Here is an 18,731-nt window from a genome sequence, read left to right on the forward strand (position 1 = left end):
CGAAAATTAATTTGCAAGCCGATTCATTCTCAACTTTAGCAAATATAGAGATTCACAACAAAACAAGTAAAAAAGTATCAGTCGGCTTTGCCGACAGAGATATACCCTCAGCCCATGTGAATTTAAACACTTTTTGGACATTTGAACTTGCCGACAAAAATGTGAATTAGGATTAAAGTACAAAAGTGTTGCGGAGGAGGTACTTAAAGGAATGGACCGACATAGTCCATTATCTAAGTGGATCTTATTTTGGGAGTCATATCTTTTCGATAGATACCGCGCCCACTAGTCATTTCAGTGGGGCATCGGAAGCATGGACTTGTCCATGGAAAACATAATATCGCTGTAAACAGGACCATATCGAACAGCATCGGTATGCATTTTCAAAGGATTTTCGAACAGACCCTAAACTGCACATGGACACAAATGTTGAACTTTTGTGGGGAAGGTATCCTAAGGAGAGGACCGATATGGGCCATTTTAGAAGTTTAACTAAATTTGGACAAAATGTTAGGAGATCCAAAGTTTGGACCAAATTGGTTGACCCGTTCAAGAGACATAGTGCATACCATTTAAGTGACATTTTTTAAATGTTGGGGGAAGTACTGGAAGCTGTGGACTGATAGTGCCCATCTTCGGACTGAAACTGAAGATCGAACTATATATGAAGAAGACCAAACTTTGGACCAAATCGGTCGATCAGTTCGAGAGTTAACTTGTGCTCCAACCACTACACACGGTGTCATAGGTTTTTTTGCACCTTTAAGGTTATTTTCTCAGGAAGTATGGACTTGCTCCTGATGAAAATTGTACCATCGTATAGGGGACAGTGGACCGATTGAATCCATATTGGAACTTCATTTAAGTCTGATAAAAATTGCACGATGTGCAAAGTTTGGATCAAATCGGTTCCTCCCTTCAAGAGTTATCGTACGCACAAATTTTCCGAACATTTTCGAACTTTTGTGGGGGAGGTACCGGAAGGAGTGGATCGATGTAGCCTATCTTCGAACTTAAACTAAGTTTGTACAAAATATTTCGAAAGCCAAATTTTGGACCGAATCGGTTGATCCATTCGAGAGTTATCGTGAACTCCAGCCAGACAGACGGACGGACATGGCTAAATGACCTCCAAATTGTCTAAAACCATTATTTCGATGAGGCACATTTTGCACGTATGAAAGTGTATATGGAAAACCAAAAATGTTTTACAATCGATGAATCCTAGTTTCACCCATTCAGAATTCGCGAACTATTAATATATTCTATATATATTATGACTGAAATTCTTTAAAATGAAAAGTTTTAGGAGGGATCCCATAATGCCGACCATTAAAATTAATCGTCATGCTGTGTTGGCATCAATGCAAAAAGCAAAAATATATTTTGACAAATCCGCATACAAAACGCGATTTTCTTTAAAATTTTTAATAAAAATGGAATCCTTTATACGCGATTATAATATTTGCGAAAACGCGTGTCACAAATTACAGAGATACGCGAGTGATATGGGGTTTTTACGCAAAATAGAATGTGGAGGCACATCCGCCGTTCTTAAAGAATCTATATGAAATAGGTGTATATTGACGTATTTTTGAAGGGCGCTAATGACACCGGATGCGCATCAAAATCGTATGCACATTGCGCGACTTTTGCCCACTTTATCGTTTTTGGCATTGTGAGATGCAACTGACAGCACACAATTGCCGCTGCGTGAAACAATGAAATATCCATATGCGCATCAACTGATTTTAACTAATTCGCGAATTACAGGCTTTTTAATTTTCATATTTATACCCTACACCACTATGTGGGAGGGTATTATAAGTTGGTTTTGCCCAAAAAGTTTGTAACGCATCGAAATAATGGTCGTAGACCCATACTTATATATACCAAAATGAATGTCTCGACGAGCTGAGTCGATCTGGCTATGTGTGTCCGTCCGTCTGTCCGTCTGTCCATCTAAACCTTGTAATCACGCTACAGGTCGCAATTTTGATCGGATCGTCACGAAATTTTGGGTGTTGATGAGGGTCCTGGAGGGGAAGAAGCCTATTGATTTTGGTGATGGTCGGATAATATTCAGGGGTCGGAATGGGCAAAAAACTTATGTGGATAAAAAGACAACGTTTTTTTCCAAAGCGAATATCTCAGCTTCTGTATGGGGTATACCAAAAGCAAAACCTGACAATGAAAGTAGAAAATATCACCTTTCTAATGATGTAAAGTAAGTTCTCGTAGGTGATCAAACAACGGAGATATTACAATATTGACAAATAAAACCCAACTTTTGATTCTTGCGATTTTAATTATAATGACGAATATCACAGCTTTGGTTAGAGACTTTTCAAAAGCAAAGCCTGACTATGAAAGTAGAAGATCCCATCTTTGCAATGATTCAAACTAGGTCGGCGTAGGTAACCAAATAACGCAGATATTGCAATAGTCGGTAATACATCCCATTTTTCCACTTTTTTGGAAATTACGCTACAGATCGCAATTTTGATCGGATAGTCACGAAATTTTGGGTGTTGATGGGGGTTTCGGAGGGGAAGAAGCCTATTGATGTTGGTGATGGTCGGATAATAATTAGGGGTCAGCTTCTATATGGGGTATACCAATATTAATATATTAATTATTTTGGTTCAGTTCGCCTTAAGTCATTTGGTATAAAAGCCAGATAGGTGAAAACTTTCGTATCTCCCTAAAAGAAATGTTTTCGAGTGAAAAGATAATGCACAGAGGTAGTGGTGTAGGGTACCACATAGTCGGCACCGTACCGACTATAGCCTCTTCTCACTTGTTTTTGAATGATTATAATTTCAATATTACTCACAGTAAGCAACTAAGCTTTTGCGATGGTAAACCACATTTCTTGATGAAGTTTTAGTAGAGTACATTAATTATCGTATTGGATTTTAGCGAAATAGTTGGAGAACTCCCAAATATTTTTTTTCTAATTTTTCGAATCAACCAAAAAATATATTTGCAACAATATTGTCTAACAATAAGTTTTTCTCTTTTGTTGTTGCTATAATTTATGTATCCAATCTCTGTAAATTTGGTTTCATAGATTTTGTCTAGATTCCGCAGATATTTTTTAATATATTTTCTGGGGGTTTGCATGGACTCTGAGACAAGATAATTTGGATTTACTTCAATATTTGTTTATTATTTGTCGATTTTCCGAGAAAATAATAATAAATTTAGTAAATATTTAAACTCTACGAATAGATATGGAATGCTGTTAACGATTTATGCATAAATTTTCTCACAACAACAAATAAGAAATTTTTTTTATATTTTTTCTTTATATGAGAATAAAAACCGCTATAACTTTTGCGCGCATCGGCCAATTTTGTGAATACGAACAGATTTGAAACCAGAATTTTTTCCTTAAACTCTGTATCAAAAATTGTAGATGTGCACGCAAAATTTTTTTTTCAAATGGAATTGCAAAGGAATTTCTGTTTTTACCATATACCCTCGTTAGCATAAATGCTGAGGGCATAAAAATAATGGGGTTTATAAGGGATTATTGGCAACCGTAACTACTTACAAAACCCCTACTAACCCATTATTTTAACAAGGGCATGTCGCACTGAATTACTAGTTATTGTATGGCCACTAGAATAACAAGTTTTTCTATGGCCACTGAATGAATTGAAAAATAAGCTACAAGATAAAACAAATATTTTTTATTTATAGAGAACCAGTTTAGGTAGAATTTATTTTCATTTCAACACACTTCATATTTTTATTTTATTTTGCTCCTGGTTGTATTACAACACAAGAACTTCTGCTTTGTAGCCGAACACACTACATACTAGGCCACGCACACGAGCATTAAGGGTTGTTTAAACGCGTACATGTGCACCACCAACTGTTCTTTGCTTTTTTTTTACAAAAATACCAAGCTGGCGGTGAGCGTTGAACACACAACCCTCTGTGCCACACAAAACTGATCCGGGATATAAAACAATAGGCGAAATGCATCAACAAAATATAGCTTTTTGGACCACGGGACATTCCTGAACATTTTCTGAAATTATGTTCCGTAGTTTTGAAAAGATGAAAAGAGTAGGCGTGGTCATCAGTTTTCAAGACATAACATATTTAAAAAGGGGTCCGGTATTTTGGCTCCGAATATGTACCTAAGGTCGCAGACACAGCCCCATTGTCTACAAAAATTAATGCTGAAACCGATATAACCCATTTCGTCCCGAGACAAGTTTTTCATTTATTTTTTAAGAAAAAAAAAATTCCGATTTTTTGTTTTCCCGGAAAATGTGTTCGAAATTTCGAACACTGTAAGATGGGGCCAATGACAGGTTTTGGAAGCAAAAAGTCAGTGATTGAAATCAAATAATAACGGAATTATATTCTTAACACTTTCAAACCTCCAAAACCAAAAAATTACAATCTGGCAACGGCCCACGGCGACATGCCAAGGTGTCATAATTTTCATTCCGTTTATTTCTGGCATTCAGTCGTACTTAAACAATTTATGGTTTTTGGCGCCAAAACCTGATCTGTTGATATTATATATATTTTTTTAAATGGAAAATGCGGGTAATGGTATGTAAATTAAGATTGTTATTAAAAATGTAAATGTAATATTAGATGTGGTTAATAATTTCTTGTGTCAGTAAGTGATGTTTTTTGATGTAGTCTGTGGTATCATCCATGTGTTCTTTGGAGTAGAACTTTCGGGATCGGGGCGTATTCTCGCACATATATATTTATTTGGTGAAAGGTGACGATATCAGCTAACAGTTTTTGAAAAGAAATTTTGCGTATACTTGCTTTAATTCGAAATCAACTTCTAGATTTCGTAAAACTTTAAATTTTGGATATTTTTAATCGGATGAAAAATGTATATGTATACGATTTAGATATAACTTGGCAAACTAATTTATTGTCCGAATTATTAATTAGACAGAATTTGCGTATTTGGTGCACCGAGTACCTTAAATCGGGTGAATTTATATATGGGAGCTATATCCAAATCTGAACCGGTTTCAGTATAGTTTGGCAAACTTTTTCTAGTGCAAATTCCGTCCTATTTATAGTCAGAATTCGGTAGCATTGTCCAAATTTCACCATAATTTTCATTTATTTGCTCTTTTATTGATTTATTTGATCGTTTTTAATGACTAAATGATTGAAGAGTGGTATTGAATCTTGTTTGGGCCTACAAAACTTTTCCCCGGAAATGTGTCAGTGCTGATCCACGTTTTGGATTACCCCCCATAGATCGGTACCGCCCAATTTTCGGGGTTTTCAGGGAATTATTTGCATTATCCTACAAAAATACCTATTTACTTTTCTTTGGGGCTACTAAACTTTCCTACAGAAATTTGTCAGCACTGGTCCATGTTTTATATCGCCTCAGTAGAACGGTACCTCCCGATTTTAGGGTTTTTAGCATTTTAGCCGTACTATCCTACAGAAATGGCTGAAATTTAGTATTTAATCTTCTATGGGGCTATAATTTACCCCCTAATTTTCGGGGCTTTTCTGGGAATTATTTGCATTATCCTACAGAAATGGTTGCAATTAAATATATATTTACTTTTCTTTGGGGCTACTAAACTTTCCTCCAGAAATTTTTCAGCACTGGTCCATGTTTTATATAGCCTCAGTAGAACGGTACTTCCCGCTTTTAGGGTTTTTAGGATTTTAGCCGTACTACCCTACAGAAATGGCTGAAATTTAGTATTTAGTCTTCTACGGGGCTATAACAACTATAATGTAAATCATGTTCTCTATATTTTGTGAAACGGTTACATATATTCGCAATAATTCCCCATGATTACTTTTTAAATTAAATTTTTTTTATAATTTTTTAAAATTAATTAAAAAGTATCCAAAAATATAGGTTTCAAAAATTTGCCCCTACGATCGAGCGGGAGGGGGAGTTTTCGAAGGAAGACTTTTTGTTATTTGCTGACAGATGAGACACCAAGTACGAAATGGGATAATCATAAGTTTGGCATATGCATATAGCGTTGCTGCAAATTTCATTGAAATCGGTTCAGTAGTTTTGGAGATATATCATATTTATATATAGATAGATATATAGATATATCTCCAAAACTACATATATTAATTCGTAAATTTTCAAACCGATACATTCGTTATTATTGCAAACATTCCCTGAAAATTTCAATAAAATCGGTTCAGTAGTTTTGTAGATGTAACATATTTTAAATGTGGGCGTTGTCAAGTCATATGTCCAAAATATGTACGTAAGCTTGGAGACACAACCACAATTGTTTCGCAAATTAATTTCCAAATCAATAAATTCGTATTTATTGTTAATATAGCATTTTTAAAGAAATACGGTATAGGAGAAGTACCGCACCTTGTATCGCTAATTAGTCAAGATCTCCAAGTGACTTTAAATAAAAAATCTTCAGAAATTTTCGTATCGATATGCACTTTAGGCGATATGACTTGAGGCATTCATTTATTTTATCTGCTGAAAAAGTATAACTGGAAGCGTTTGCCTGAGATCTAAACGCGAATTGCTTCCTAAATCCTTCAAGAATCGATCTAAAGCTTCTAGGGAATTTTTATGTACATTCGTTCTAGATGATTGTGTCGTCCTTCCACCTTCTTATGATGTATCTTATATACCTGATGAAGCTATGGCTATCGATGTGTTGCCTTCTAATCTACACGCTTGCTTTTCAATAAGACCAAAACTTTGTTATGCATAACATCTGGTATTTCCATTGATTCGTAACATATTTAAGGAGAAACTACTATCATTGCCTATCGAATTAATTTTCAAACTCCGCTCTGCCGAAATTCAACGAAATATATCACGTATTTTCACCAGAGGACATCCCTGTACATCATCTGAAAACAACATGAAAATCGGTCCAGTAGTTTTGAATATGTAACATATTTTAACAAGATATGATCAGGTTTATGCCCTAAATAAGTACCTAGGGTCGGAGATACAACCACCGTTGCCTCGTGAATCTTTTTTCTAACCGATCAAATATCAACAAAATATGTAGCCTATTTTCACCAGGGGTCATCCCGGCACATTCTCCGAAATTTTTAGGAAAATTGGTTTAGCAGTTTCAGATATAACATACATAAATAAGCATACATAAATAAAGGTAGGGTCACATTAGGCAAATATTTGCCGAAAAATGACAAATATTTGTTTGCTTCAATCTGACCAGCAAATATTTTTCAAGGGCAAACAAGAAAACAGCTGATTTTGGGGAAACAAAACCATTTGCCAGCAAACAAAAAATTTTCCAGTTTGCCCATAATGTGAACTCTCTTAAGCAAATATTTTTCACTCTTTTGAGTAAATATTTATTAGGTCTTACAAAAGTTTTGTAAGAGCAAACAAGGGCAAATATCTGCTGAAACACATTGTTGTCACCTATTAAAAAAGAATATTATGAATATAAAAATGATAACATTACTTGTAAATATATAATACAAAGCGAATATTTAATGAATACACAAATAAACAATTGAAATGTGAGTGTGTATTCTCTGATACTGAATGATGCCCAAAATCAATTTTTCCGAATTCTCTGGACCAAATTTGATAAAATTTTAGGTGAAGATTTGTTAGGTATAGGAATAGGAATAGGCGAGCTGCTTTTTATAACGGAAAATAGAAGAGGCAAAACGCGAAATTTTAGAGATTTATTGTGGAATCTATCGTTGATGGATGTCTTGGAAGTAGAATACCGCTATCCAAACCTATTTTGGAAAACCTTATAATTAGAGAAAATATTTCTAAATTTAGTCAGTGGGACTGCAAAAATGCCATGAACACTGATTTCAATGCTTGCATTACAATTAAATAATCATTTTGGTTATTATTGTACTACTTCGTGGATTTATTTTTTAGTGTCTATTGTCTTCAAGAAGTCGGCCAATTTTTACAAAAAAACTACATCTTTATCACGGTGCGCCTGGTAGGTTCTTACACCTGGGAAGTTTCGTGGATTCTGAAACGCGCTGCCGTTTAAAGTTCATATTTTTTTGGGGTTTTTTAGGTTTTTTATTTTGCTTGGAAACAGCAAGTCCTATCGTAATGGGACTAAAGAAGGCGTTGAATGGAAATTATCTTCAAGGATTTTGCTTGAAGTCTTATAGAAATTGGACTAGAGATAATCTTATAGCTGTGAATATTCTCTACAACTTTTGTAATTTTTTCCTAGATTGTAATATTTCTTGAGATATATAACTTTAAATTGTGACATTGCAGTCACATGCAGTTATAAGCAGTCGATGGAGTCAGTGCATTGTCCCAATTTGAACTTCTATATCTCAAACATTGTAAACAATAGGAAAACGTCATGATGGTCAATCGTGTATAGAATTTTCAATTCTACATTTTCACTTGCGGTTTTCAAGCCAAATCTTGAACGCCTATAAAGACCCGAAAAATGTGAACTTTTACCGCGACATATTTAAATATCGCTTGGCGATTTTTTGTTTTTGATTTTTCATTGAACATTGTAGTCTCAAAATCCGAAAAACTTCCCAGGTGTAAGCACTTTCCATTCCAAATTGATTCAGGCGCACCGTGTTATCTGTCAATTTTAATAAATTAACACAAAAAATCCTTTTTTGGTTTTGAAAACATTACATTGCAAACTAAAAATTAAAAGCTGTTAATAAAAATAATATTCCAAAGCACAATGTCAATGTGCCATCATATACATATGTACATATGTATGTACATACATTCGCAACAATACTCAAATAAACTTGCCAAACAGATGGTATTTTATTCCCATTCTCCACAACAAACAATAAACGAAACGCCATATTTTTTATTTCTCTCTTTAAATTTTTCTAGTCCAAATAAATTTATGTTTGTCGACAGTTTGCTCAAACAGTTTTTGGGTGAAAATATTTTTTCAAATGTGAACACATGGCAAACATGTTTGCCCGTTGCCATATTTGTCACTGTTTGAGCAAACAAAATAGGCCAAATATTTGCCTCTAATGTGAACACAAACAAAAATTTGCATGAAATTCACATTTGTTTGGGCAAATATCAGGAAACAAATTTAGAGCAAATATTTGCCTAATGTGACCTTACTTTAAGCCTATTTTCATACCTATACATTCTCTGAAATTTTCAAGAAAATCTGTTAAATAGTTTTGGATATATAACATATTTTTAAAAGTGGGCGTGGTCGGGTCTTTCGGCCCCAAATAGGTACTAAGGGTCGAAGATTCAACCTCCGCAAATTAATTTTCTAACCGATACGTTCGTAAGTTTTGCAAAAATAGCTTTTTTAAATATAGAGCATAGGAGATGTTCCCCGCCCCTCCGAAATTCAACAAAATATATGAATTATTTTCACCACGAATTCTCTTTGTATATTCTGTGAAATTTTCAGGAAAAACTGTTCAGTAGTTTTGGATATATAATATTTTTAAAAAAGTGGGCGTGCTAAAATATGGTTTTTAAAAGGTATGGCATGGGTGAGGTTCGCCGCCCCTCCGAAATTTTCAAGAAAATCGGTTCAGCCGTTTTTGAGTCTATACGGAACATACAAACATAATAACATACACACATTGTCTTTTATATATAAGAATAGCATTTTTAAAGAAATACGGTAAAGGGAAAGTACCCTGCCCCTTCCGAAACTCAACAAAATATGTAGACTATTTTAACCGGGAGCAATCCCTGTACATTCCCAGCCAATTTCAAGAAAATCGGTTCTGCAGTTTTTGTAGAAATTATAAAAATTGAAAAAGTGGGATTAAAAGAGGGCGTGGTCAAATTTTTTTTGCACAGAATCCCAAGTCGGGTTATGGGGCACATATAACAGAAGGAATTATCGACATCGGTTTAGCCGTTCTCAACTGATGCCATTACCAACGAACGACATTTGATTTTTATTTACATAGATAAATATAGCATTTTTAAAGAAATAGGGTATAGGGGAAATTCACCGCCCCTTCCGAAATTCAACTAAATTTGTAGCCTATTTTAACCGGGGATCATCTCTGTACATTCCCTGACAATTTCAGGAAAATCGGTTTAGTAGTTTTTGTGAAAAGATAAAAATTGAAAAAAGTGGGCGCAAAAGTGGGCGTGGTCGAATTATCTTTGCATAAAAACTTAAGTTGGGTTCACAAAAAAGTTATCAATATCGTCTAGCCGTTCCCAAATGATGGCATTACCAAGGAATGACATTTGATTTTTATTTATAAAGATTAGATAAATTCTTGCATATCAGGTGATTCAATAAAAAACTTTCCACGGGAAATACTTTGAACTTATTTAGTTTTAATCATTTTGTACGTGATTTAATCAAATCGTATCACCGTAGCATACACGCGCTGGCCTTCATTACAAATTTTCGAATTTTATTCTCAACTTGAAACGTATTCTTTGGTAACATTGATTACTTATACAATATATTTGTCCTGCATTTGATGGAGTTTTATATAATTTTAATAAAATCTATATATATATAAAAATGGTGTAAAAAATGTTTAGTAATTCATAAAATGAGAACGGCTAGGCCGATTTCTGTAAAATTTTTTGTCAGTTATTCGTATTTTCGAGGAAAAGGTCTTTACGGAAGAAAATTTTGGAAAATCTCTCTGGAAAAGTCGGAAAATTGGAAAAATCGAAAATTGAGTTTTTGTATGAAATTTTATTCCTTAATAGCGAGACGAAGTTCGCCGGGTCCGCTAGTTTTACATAAAAATGATTCAATAAAAACTTAACTCACAAAATGATTTGAAAATATTATAATTTCAAAATTGTTTGTGCAGAGAAGTTTTAAATATCTTAATATTATAAACGTTATTTTAGTAATTAATAGGCAAAAGTTCATTTACTCGTGTATGTCTTTCAACAATGTGTTAGAGTTAGTTAATACGTATTACTCCATAATCTGGAAGTGGTATAATAAGTTCATTTTGCCCAAAACTCATGTAATATGTTGACGAAATAAAAGTAGTAACCTTTGTTTGTCAGTCCGTCCATATGTCCATTTTAGATTGTAATTAACTTATGGGCCGAACGTCGCGAAATTTTCAATGGAGCTTGTGTTTAAACCGGAATAAAAAGAAACATTTATGTATATACGATAGTCATAAATATCGGTCTGTGCCGAACATAACCCTTTTTTACTTGTTTGTGTTCTAGAAAAAAATATATTTTATGATTTTCCAACGTATTACATACATATGTACATTAAATCACCAAATTAATTTTCGTGTATAATTTACAGGATAGGCACATCAAGCGCAATGGAGATCCAGAACCTGTTGTAGATCCATCTCAAGATTACATTCTTATTATGGGATACGAGAACAGAACACACACTGTTCTGCGTTTTCGAAGGAAACTCAATACATGTGATTCCATGCATGACATAGCAATAACGGTAAGTACACATACACACAAAGAATATTTCGAAATATTGCTTAGCTGAAGTGATGATTAATGGCAGCGTCATTACTTGAAAAAGTTTTAAGCTATTTAAACAATTTTTGTTATTTGTTCCTGAAATGCTACAACAAAATTTTTAATGAGTTTTGAAAACTTTCTCCTTGCAATTGATAGCCGAAATACAATATTATTACTCACGGTCAAAGCAATGCCTCAACAACTATTTTTAAGACTTGAGTATAAAATCAATACAAATAAAGGAGCAAATACCATTTCTGTCTTGAAATGAGTCTCTCTTTGCGTTACTAAAATTTGGTCTTTGTCAATTAATTTGTCTTTGTTTCAATTAATTAAAAGAATATACAATGCAGGCATATCACGAAAGATTTTTTTATAATCAACAATTTAATTTTAAACAATTCTGTAAGCAGCTAACTGGAGAATCTGGCTAGTGGACGTTATTTCGCTAGCGGAAAATCCACATGAGGATTCTTTTTAGGGATATACCAAGAATCACTTTCTTAGTCTTTTTAGCATGTCAGTCCGTCACTGTCTCAGTAAAAATTGAGAATGTGCATTTTGTGCAAAAGATGCACGTTATTGCCATTGGTGCGAAACGGTTCAGATTTGGATATAGCTCCTGTATATATTTTCAGCCGATTTCATGTATTTGATGCAACAAACATACCATGTATATCCAATCAATCAATGAAATTAGGAATGTGTGACGGAATTTGGTCTAGAAATAAATGTTCCAAATTATATGGATATGGGTTCAGATTTATGATATAAATTTAACATCAGTTAATGTCACTCTTGTAGTATCGTTTAATTGCAATTCACATGGAGTTGATTTAGTAAAAAAATAACACAACGCACACTGGAAAAAGAGCAGATTTGGTGCGCAAAAAATAATGTTTATTGTATGTTTGACCATAATTTGGGTAAGAACACTCCTAGGTTGACAACTTTACTTCATTTATTAATATATTTGGAAAATTTGTATTTTATTTTAATTTTTGTATTTTATTTAATTCCGAACTGGAAGGCATTACAATTCATGAAGAAAAAGATTCCAGACAAAACACAAGGTTGACTTGATTAAGAAAAGGCTTCAAAAATACTTCCAATTTGCAATAATAGTTGTTAAATAGATGTTATCAAACTCAGCCTTTGTCTTCTATCCATTCACATCCGATATGTCTGATGAGCTGAATTAAACCACCAGCGAAACGATCGTAGCATATTGGTTGGGTGTGTGGGACTAAGCTAGAATTCACTTTTTCAATACAAAATCCCTACGTCATTCAATTAATTAAAAACGTTTATAAAAAATGACCTTCGTCCTAATAAGACAACAATAAATAAATAATTCAAAAACTATAAAATCCGTGGTTTCCGTTTACACTAAATGTGCCAAAAATTTTAATATTTCAGGAGATCAAAAATAATATAAGGTGCCCAGCAAAATTTGAAGGAAGGGGTTCCAAGCGATGACGTGATTTCATGGCATATTTTGCATTGGTTTAAACGAAGTCGTGAAAGATCCGATCTTTTCATTAGCATTTTAACCAATGCAAAGGAAGTAGTGAAAGATCCGATCTTTTCATCAGCATTTGAACCCATTCCACCGATCCAATAGAGATGAATTTAGTGTTTTTATTTATACACATTTATCTAAATATATAAGATAAATTATTTACAATAGGCTTGATGTTGTCGGAGACTCGAAATCACAACCAATGTTGTTAAAACGCTCGTCGTAATGATAATGTCATTGCAAAGGGTTGGTGAAAATGACATGCCAAAGCATTGGGGGAAATGACATGCCAAATCATTGGTGAAAATCACATGTCAAAGCATTGGTGTAAATGCCATGTAAACATTTCCCCAGAATGTTTTCTGTACAGATCCAGGTTTTGATATAGCGGCCATAGAGCGGTATATACCTGATTTTCAGTATTTTCAAGATTTTAGCAACATTATCTAACCGAAGTTGATGGTATAAAACACTCAAATCAAACGGCTGAAAATACCAGTAGAAATTCCTTTCGCCGCACAGAGCGAAATATGAGCACTTTAGCAGAACTTTACTAAAAACGTTTAAAGTAAAGGACGTAGATTCCTAAAATTTTGCAAAAATGTTTCTTACATCAGTGGATAGTGTGGGGCTCAAATTGAGCCACATAGACCCGCGGTTTCCTGTAGCACTCATGTAACGGCGGCTGCCGTTATTACGTTTTACATTATTTTTCAATAGATTTTGCTTCAAATTGGTATATTGAGTTTTCAGCGGATAGAAAACTTATGTATGTACAAAATATTTTCAATATAGGTTCGCGTTTTGGCATAGCCCTCATTGAACGGTACCGGCTGATAGGACGTATTTTAAATGTTTCAGACACATTTTCCAAAGTATTTGGTTGTATTTTGACATTTTATGTTCTTCGTAGATAGAAAACCTCTATGCAAAATATTAGCAACGTATGTTCGCGTTTTGGCATAGCCGCTTTTACGGAATCCCTCATAATAGGTATTTTAAAGGTTAAAGACAAAAATATCAACCAATTTTGATAGAAATGTTACTTTCCTAAGTCATTTTATAATACTTGAATATCTCCGAAGTTCGCACGTTTACGTAGCTTTTTTATGGTTTTGCGAACAGTGGAGACCCCAGATTATACATATATACCTTAACACGGGAATCTACGGCACTCATTATTGAAATGCCCACGGAAAATAAAAAATTAATTTGGAAAAAGTCTGCCTATTTTGAAAAACAAAATTTTGAAAACTTCAAAAAACATTTCTTTCCGATTGAAATTGCATAAAAACAATGAGTTTTTTTGCATTTTTTTAAAGAGTAAAATATCATCACTATTTTGTAAAATATTAAGAGAAATAAATCATGACATGCTGACTTACCATTTGTCCGCGAACGCAGCTCTCAAAAATCGATTTGGGAGTTATGTCAACACACACAGAAAAAAGGCCTCTCTAACATATGTCCCAAACATATTTTGCAGCAAACATATATTTGTTTGCAAGCAGTCCCAAACATAACATATGTTTGGGTGCAAACAAACTATATGTTTTGGTGCAAACAAATTATATGTTTCTATGCAAACAAATTATATCTTTGGGTGCAAACAAATTATACAAAAGCCACAAAAAAACAAACACATGCACCAGGGAGCGTAAATGTCAATGTGAAACACATTGAAATGTATGCTCACTTGCTCTCAGCAAGCGCTCACTGGATATCTCTAACATATACACACATTTATAAATGGTGGTGTTTTATTGAAAGGCATAGAAAAAAAGTAAAAGCACAGCAGATACATATATGTATATATAATTGTTCCACAAATATCCCAGATGGGACAAGGGAGATAGATACATAGGTACATACAAAATTCCAAAGAAAGACAAAACAGTCTTTAATAAAAGAAAAAACTGAATGAAATAACTTATAAAAAGTCGCACTTTTAAAAAGAAAAAAATTATATAGAAATATCGTTGAACGCTTATCCTTAGTTGTGAAGTAAAACACATTTTCTTCAAAGTTCAAATCATCAGCGGGAAATCGTCATCTGGAATCAAATGATTATACATATAATGTAATAAATAGGTACATCTTTCAAATATACATATGTATATGAAAAATGTATTGATGTAATTATGTACCAAAATTAAATAAGATTTCTTTCTTCCTTGTCCAATAAAATAATTCCATTTACCTTTTGATTCAATTCTAAAATGTACAATTCTTTAAGAAAAGACAAAACACCGATTTATTCACTCACTTTACCGTCTTTAATCAACGATTGTGTCTAGAACACTGAAGAAAAAAGATTAATACCATTTTTTTCGTTTCCTCTTCGCTTGCTACGTTGGTTAACAATAACAAAGCACGAAACACACGTGTTTACGCATACACATCACAAAACTTCTGCGCCTCCTATTACACCATACACACAGCTCTTTATTATAAACCGACATTCCGCAGCCGCGAGAGCCCTGTTGTTACTCTTTTTGACAAACATACTCTCTCCACCAATGAAAAATATGTTCTAACATAAAAAATATGTTGGTACCCAAACATATGTAAAAAATTGAGATATGTTACAAAATGTTGCAAAAATATATTTTTTGGGCCCAAACAAATTATGTTTGGATGCAAACATATATTTGTTTGCAATCAGTCCCAAACAAGCAGGAATCTCCCGATTTAACGTATTTTAAAGGTAGTTCACATATCGTCTAATTGGAATTACTGTATGATATTTCGGATAGAAAGTGGGATTCTTCGTTACCATATTCCACTTCTCCTAGGAATAAGCCTTGACGTGACGGAAGAGCTTAGAGTTACCCATTTTACAACTAGGGGTGAAGGGTATAAAATGTTCGGCCCGGCACGAACTTAACATTCTGAAAAATTGCACCAAATAGGCCCTAAATTTGGAGTGATAATGAAACAATAAATTTGGGGTGTAATTTCAAAAAGAATTTAAAATCTTCATTCAATAGTTTTGATTAGTACCAGGACATAACTCCCAAGAATATTTTGGGAATTATGTCGGTTAATGAATTCGGACATAACTCACGCTAACACATAGCAGACATAACCCCCAAAATAATACCTAAAAAAATAATAAAGAAAAATTTTCATCCGCTGGAGGTGTTGCTAATGGTTCAAGTTTCAAATACCGGCTGAAGGTCGGTCCCCTATTCATCTTATAATCTTTTATCCGTCGGGCGGTGCTTAAAATTTTCACCTCTGCTATGTCCAAAAACCGGCTACACCATTCATATTTTTTGCAAAGACAAAAATTAAAAAAAAAAATCGTAATTATTGTTCGTTTATGGCAACAAATTACGTATATACTCCGTCAAAATATACAAAATTTATTTGCAATTTATAACAAATACTGACGAAAATAAGAATTACCTAATAATTTTAGGTGACAATAAATGTATTGCAAAGGGAAAAGCAGTACTATTAAACTAATAATTTTTGCAAATTTTTGTAGTCATTATGCATTTTTATGACTTTTGCGGCTAATAATGGACTAACAGTATTGAATGTGATAAAGTTCAGTGATAAAAAAGCCATCATGAAGGCTCTTCGTACAGGTAAAAAACGCTTGTGACCATATTAACAATAAACAATGACGAATCGGCCACAGATAAATATGCAAAGGATGAATATTTGATTCAATACGTATTGTCGGATAATGGACCAATGCCAAACAATCCAATTTTGGCTTTGAAAACGTCAAAATACCTCTGGAAAATATGCGGAAAAATAGACCCTCAGTGCAGAATTTAAAAACGGCCTACAACATAGCTCTTTTTCATCTCCCAATAGTATTGGAATGACTTCATTGTTACTAAATGGATAGATATTACCCTCTGCTATCTTAATAAATCTCAAAAAGTGCGCCAAATTCAATAAAACCTATCAAATATGGAAATTAAACCCCCTCTGGAAAAGCTGAAGTACCCAATTTTTGGGTCCGGGTTCACGGACATAATAATGATTGGGAAGACATCCCCACTGACATCATTAGGAAATATTTAATAATCATTATTCTGAAAGTCAGTAAAAGGGATCCAGAAAGTTCAAACAAGTTCAACTACCACCATCCCAAAAGCCGGATCATGACATATTATTCTTATCTGTTTAAATTGCTGATGTAATATAACAACACCATAAATTGCTGATGTAATATAACATACCATTGCCACCGTAGTGCAATGGTATGCATACCCGCCTTGCACGCAGAAGGTCGTGGGTTCAATTCCCCGGCCAGGCAACATCAAAATTTTCAACGGTGGCAAAAGACCCCTCAGTAATGTTGGGGACATTTACAGAGTATTTCAGCCATGTAAAACTTCTCTATAAAGTGGTGTCGTAAGACACGCCGTTCGGACTCGGCGATAAACAGTAGGTCCCATATCATTGAGCTAATATGAATCGGGGTGCACTCATTGATATGAGAGAAGTCTCCCTTTTCCCGTATGGGATGTTTGTGGAACAATTATTATATATATAACTAATAAATATCTCGGGCCAAAATCCTGATATCAATAAACCCTTGTACATTTTTTGGCTCCATTTTAAGAAAAAACTCGAAAAAGATCCTCAAATGAAGGATCAAGATTTACTAAAAATTGGGGAACCAGTAACCATTGAGTGGAACACGCCGAGTTAACTAAGCTCATAAAAGTTCCAATGAATGTCCAAAGTGGATAAATAACTTATTGAGGAACACTACTTTGGTAATTCTCCAAGAAATCATAGATTTGGTAATTTTTGCAAAACATTTATTGTCACCCCCATGTAGTAGATAATTCTTATTTTAGTCTGCATTTGTTACAAATCGAAAAAAAAACCTTCGTATATATTGACGGAATACTGTTTAGAGGACCAATCGCAAGATATTTACACAAAAATGAAAAATTGGCCTTTATCCAGCTAAACCTTGTAATCACGCTACAGGTCGCAATTTTGATCTCTTTGTTGTTTTGGGACAAAAAACTTATTTCGAGAAAAAGTCAATGTCTTATTTCAAAGCTAATATCTCCGCATATATAAGGAGTATACCAAAATCAAAACCTGGCAATGAAATAACGATCGTCGCATAGCGATTGATGTGTGTAAGACTTCTCTAGATATCATTTTTTCAATGTAATCTCCTTAGGTCATAGAGCTCGATTAATTAAATTAATTAAAATATCACAAATAATGGCCTTCGCCCCTAAAAAGGCAAAAACTTAATAATGAAAGTAGAAAATATCACATTTGCATCGTAGGTGGTTAAACCACGGAGATATAGCAATAGTCGATATTACATCCTAAAGATCGTCTTTAGTATGAATTTCAGTTTCAGTTTCAATTCAATTCAATTTTCTTTATTTTTTAAAAAACGTTATAAAAACTACATTTTGATACATTTAAAATGGTTTTAAAATAACAAAGAATATTACAGCTTGGTTTGTAACAAACCGTCTGCTGGAATGTTGAGTAGTTATTAATTCATAATAATGTTGATCAGTAATAAAATTATTCTATCAAAAGTTTTCTATATTTAGCGCTTCCTTTAAAAATTTGCATAAATTGAGCCAGCAAAAATCTTCACCACCATTAAGGATATTTATAATTTCATTTGGGGACATTATGATTTTAAAAAAAAAAACTCGCTTGTAAGTATTTAAGTATTGGGCAACGACCAATAAAATGTACAATGGTTTCTGGTTCTCCAAGATTACACAGGGAACACCTTTGACGCTAAGGTGTCCCATGTTTATTGGCGTT

The 18,731-nt window shown here is 33.7% G+C and overlaps 1 protein-coding gene across 11 annotated transcripts in view; it reads left to right on the forward strand.

The window, feature by feature from the left end:
* The window catches only part of olf413 (DBH like monooxygenase olf413), a 482,855-nt gene that overhangs the window by 130,142 nt on the left and 333,982 nt on the right, over positions 1-18,731 (forward strand). For all 11 annotated transcript variants that reach the window (XR_012412929.1, XR_012412930.1, XM_073987110.1 and 8 more), the window contains one exon: positions 11,250-11,405. Coding sequence is in view for 9 of the 11 variants with exons in the window: in XM_073987110.1 (XP_073843211.1) it covers positions 11,250-11,405 (156 nt within the window). In the remaining 2 variants the exon portion in view is untranslated. The remainder of the gene's footprint in view (positions 1-11,249; positions 11,406-18,731) is intronic.

Source organism: Musca autumnalis, unplaced genomic scaffold, assembly GCF_047663935.1.
Source record: "Musca autumnalis isolate F117 unplaced genomic scaffold, ASM4766393v1 scaffold_4, whole genome shotgun sequence".
Classification (NCBI taxonomy): Eukaryota; Metazoa; Arthropoda; class Insecta; order Diptera; family Muscidae; genus Musca; species Musca autumnalis.